General features: G+C 47.4%; 1 protein-coding gene across 4 annotated transcripts in view; it reads left to right on the forward strand.

Annotated features, from left to right (window-relative positions):
- LOC143032868 (uncharacterized) overlaps positions 1–4,310 on the forward strand; it is a 910,430-nt gene extending 906,120 nt beyond the window's left edge. For all 4 annotated transcript variants that reach the window (XM_076198057.1, XM_076198059.1, XM_076198058.1 and 1 more), the window contains 3 exons: positions 971–1,302; positions 1,496–1,786; positions 2,219–4,310. In XM_076198057.1, coding sequence (XP_076054172.1) covers positions 971–1,302; positions 1,496–1,786; positions 2,219–2,379 — 784 coding nt within the window. In that variant the 3' untranslated portion in view covers positions 2,380–4,310. The remainder of the gene's footprint in view (positions 1–970; positions 1,303–1,495; positions 1,787–2,218) is intronic.
- Positions 4,311–4,571: the final 261 nt, after the last annotated feature.

The following is a 4,571-nucleotide window of genomic DNA, read 5'->3' on the forward strand; positions in this document are numbered from 1 at the left end:
CCTCTAAGGGTTAAGATCAAATTAGGGAAGATAGTGAGGTCCGGAAGGGGAGGTGCAAAGTGTTCTCAAACTTGTAAATATGTATATACACGAAAAATAGAGAGGCACGGGAACATGTTTAGGAAGAAGGCAGGTTTGAATATTATCTGGCGTCATGAGAAGAAGGCAGGAGCAATGGTGTCGTAGCATATACACATTAAGATGGGACAGGCATTAAAGAGGCTGAATAATTGAGCTAGCAGTCACTGTAAAAAGGAAAAAATAAAGGAAGAAAGGAATTAAGGAAGGAAAGAAGTGGCTAGGACACGGGGAAAAAAGGTAAAATAAGTTGAGGTGAAATAGTGGGCAATATAGTAGGCGGGTGAGTTTAGGGGCTGGGTTGAGGTTTTGTTGTGGTGACCAGTTCCTCACTCGTCTTGTTCCTGATAGGATGGAATGGGTCTGGCTTTTACAATCTCCAGCCCGACACATGGGGTCATTGTGTGGAGCGCACATCTTCGCTCACATGATCTCATTTGCTTTAGGTGTATAAGTTTCTCTCTTTCTTTCTCTGTGCAATGGTACAAGCATACGTGACAGAAAATGTGGGAGAGGTAGATGTGGTGGGAAGTGAGAGAAACAAATTAAGGAGAAAGAGGAAGGAAAATGGAAAAAGAAGGAAAGAAGGATAGAGAGAGACAGACAGACAGGCAGACAGAGAGAGAGAGAGAGAGAGAGAGAGAGAGAGAGAGAGAGAGAGAGAGAGAGAGAGAGAGAAGGGGGGAGGTAGGCGAAGCAAGCTAAGTAAAAAAAAAAAAGAGAGATGGGGAAGCAAGAACAGGAGGTACGTGTGTGGAGGGGGGAAGGAATGGAGCGAAGGAGAGGTAATTAACAGGAGGGCATGGTTAATTAGACCATGGCAATGAGACAACGGTTGTAACGTTACCATTCCATGAGTCTTAATCGGCCCCCTTTTTTTTCGCAACAACAGCGAAAGCGGTTTCCAGTGCGTGCGCCTCTACAGGCGTGACCATCACGTCGTTGAGGTACAGAAGGGGGACCTCGCCTTTAGCCCAAAGGAGGCATGTACACCGCACTATTGGAGCCCCGCCCGGACCAACCTGACAACTCTGGTGGCTGCACAAGCCACCACTAGGGACTGCGGGCCTTTGGGCCAATACAGAGTGCCCGACAGCCACCAGACGATGCCCCACGCGTGTCCGGATCCTCCTCGACCTCACTCGTACTCCCACTTCACCGTTGGCTGCTCCACAGACGACACTCTTCAGCTTCATCCTCGATGCGCCTCCGAGTCCATCAGCAGTAAGTTGTTTCCCGACAGTTTTTTATGTAATGTCCAATGCATGAAAAACTGGAGTATGATGAAATAAAACCTACGACACTTGAAAATGTCGAGAAAGTTTTTTGTTTCCTCAAATTGCATACCGTGTGCATAGGAAACCAAGTAGATTTTTATGAAAGTCTTCCCTTCTTCAGAAGTCTCTTCTTCTTTCAGTTTACCATTGCCATGGCCTTTGGGAAGCCGAGGGGGTGACCTACGTTGTAGCCTCTCCTGAATCACGACCTTCAGGCTCCCCTCGCCGCATGTGCTTTGCCTACACCCACCATGGCACACCCACCACTACAAGCAGTCCAGGGAGTCTGACCAGCAGCGGCGGCAACAGTGGTGGCAGCGGTGGGGCGGCCATGGACATGGCTGAAGTGATGATCAGTATGACGGCACGATATGATGTGTGCAGCCCTGTGCCCGTCAACGCCCACATCGCTCTGAACGCAACCTTGTCTGGTATGAACTTCGTCTCCAGTTTTGTCATAGGATCCAGAGTGTTATGTGTTTTCTTTGTGTTTTTAATACCAAATCCTTCTCGGATTAATGGGGGGTACATTACATAGGAAAATTATTTTTACGCAGGTTAGGCGGGGCAGTTATGTTAGATTAGATGAGGTTGAGTTAGGTTAGGGTTATGTTGGGTTAGGCTTAGTCGCAAATACTGGTAATATATTTCCAGATTTTTTTTTAAATACTGAGAATATTCTTATCACATTATAGTCTTTCACTATTATTCATATAAAGGTAAATACCTAAAACTGGTCGCAGTTATCCCATGTAAATTACCTCCGTGCATATTGGCTTTGCACATGCCGAACCACTGAACACTTCATCCTTACACCCCTCCTAGCCCCCTCCCCCTCCTCACACATTCTTTTCCTTCTACAGGTCGGTGCAGGGAGGCTTCTAGCCAAAGCTCGAGTGGCATGGGCGTTCCAGCCGCCGCGTGGTGCCTCCTACCCACCTTGCTGCTGCTTCTGCTGCACCACACCCTCGAAGCCTGCCAACTCTCCTCGACACGCTCCCACGCCAAAAGCTCATCCTTATAGTGAACCGCGATGGCTCCTCCGTGACCACCCCCTTCCCCAGCGCACGCGTGTGTGCATGCGTGTGCGCGTGTGTGCGTGTGTATGTATGTGTGTGTATGTGTATGTGTATGTGTGTGTGTGTGTGTGTGTGTGTGTGTGTGTGTGTGTGTGTGTGTGTGTCTGTGTGTGTATGTATGTGTGTGTGTTTGTGTGTGTATTCGACTGACTGCCCCCCATCCCCCCAGGTTCCGAATGCCATCCGTTATGGTAGACCGTAGCCTCGATGTAGTCAAGATTGCATAGCCGTAGTCGGTTCTACAAGAGCTGTAGTCAAATTGTGAAGCTACTTGGAGTTCTCAAAGAACCTTTAAAAGCAGGAAGTGTCTTCTGCTCGATGTTTTATGCTGTGGTGACGTGGTGATTTGAGCAACCAGCAAGCGAGTGATGACACGTCTTTGGCGTCGCATAGTCACGTGACCTTTACGTCAAGACTCTGGCTGAGTGAGGGGACCAGCTTTCATGAAAAATCGTTGATATGTCACATTAACAAATTCTCTCTATCTATATCTCTATACGCCTGTATGTCTTTATGTATCTCTATATATTTGATATTCCCCCCCTCTCTCTCTCTCTCTCTCTCTCTCTCTCTCTCTCTCTCTCTCTCTCTCTCTCTCTCTCTCTCTCTCTCTCTCTCTCTCTCTCTCTCTCTCTCTCTCTCTCTTTCTCTCTCTCGCTTATTTATCTATGTATCTTTCTATTCAATTCTTTATATATATATATATATATATATATATATATATATATATATATATATAGATAGATATATGTATGTATATATTCACTTATTAACGATATATGTATCTATCTATTCACCTCCTGAGGATCGATGGACATATGTAACGTAAGTACGTGACGGTGTAAACGAAAGCGACTGCCAGAGGAAAAGGACACGCCGACGCAGAGGCAGGTGACGCGCATCACATGTCTGACAGGCATCACGTCGCACAACGTGTGGCTCGCGCCGCGCCGTGCTGACGGGGGTGAGGAGACGTGGGAATATGGGTGTGATGTACGACCTATACCTCACCCCCTTGAGGGCGATGAACGGGGCAGCAAGCAAGAACACGCCCACTTTTGCATATAAATGATTCGCCGTCTTGCGCACGGAAGAAACACCCCCGAAGAATGGAACGTCTTCGAGAAGGACTTCGACTCTTGGTCAAAAGACCTCTTGCTGGTGGGAGAGCGTTCCGTCCCACCCCTCCCCTGCCCCGTTCCACCCCACCGTAACACCACCACCAAATACAACACCAACAGAAACTAACTGCAACCAAAGAGGAGTGAGCGTCCGCCTCCGGACGGCGCTTATCGATGGATGACGACCAGAAAACGGTGGCAGAACAAAGGAAAGCAAGAAAAGGAAGGAGAGGAAGAAAATGAAGACGTTTACAGTTGTCCCGCCGTGAACGGACAACGAGCAAATCAATCACCACGACACTTGGGAAAGAGCAGCACCAGAGGGGCTGGTATCATATGTGTGATTTATTCTGTTCCTGGATTCATTAAGTTGTTCGCTTTTGAGCATAACTTGTAGATAATATAATTATATATGGCAGATTACAAAGACCGCACCGAATGTTGTAAATATGCTGATGTTGGGGAGGGGGCTTACCCAGATATATTCAAGTATAGGATGGGTTTCAACCCCCTTCCCCCTCTACCTCGGCTCCACACCCGCGCTAAAAAGCGCGGGTGTGGAGCCGAGGTAGAAAAGGGCGAAAAGGCGATTGGACGAATCATTTCTCCCCTGGAAGGACGTTGGAACCTTGAAGAGACGTGCTACGTTGTCGTAGGGCAGTTGTCCCAAAGATGTGTGTTGAGTGACAATTTTGCTTTGCATGAAAAGAAGAAATAAAAGTAGGAAGAGATGGAGTCGGGAAGACAAAAGTAAAGAGTGTGGGTGATTGTAGTAAATCTGATGGAAGATGCAGACATGAGGTAGCAGTGGATGGATGAAGAGTTTGAAAAATGAGAGGGATAGATAGATGAAATAGAATTAGCGTGTATAGAGATGGATGGAAAAGATGAGTTGGTTCCACGCCATCCCTGGGATGGTCTCTGTACTCCAGGGTTTGTGCGACCTCTGGCTGGCTGGCACATTTTCTGTTGATAAACTTTGAAGCTAATAGATCCACTTGTGCTCCGCTTCAGTG

The sequence above is a fragment of the Oratosquilla oratoria genome, chromosome 14, assembly GCF_046742065.1.
Source record: "Oratosquilla oratoria isolate Oo_2021 chromosome 14, ASM4674206v1, whole genome shotgun sequence".
In the NCBI taxonomy this organism is placed as follows: domain Eukaryota; kingdom Metazoa; phylum Arthropoda; class Malacostraca; order Stomatopoda; family Squillidae; genus Oratosquilla; species Oratosquilla oratoria.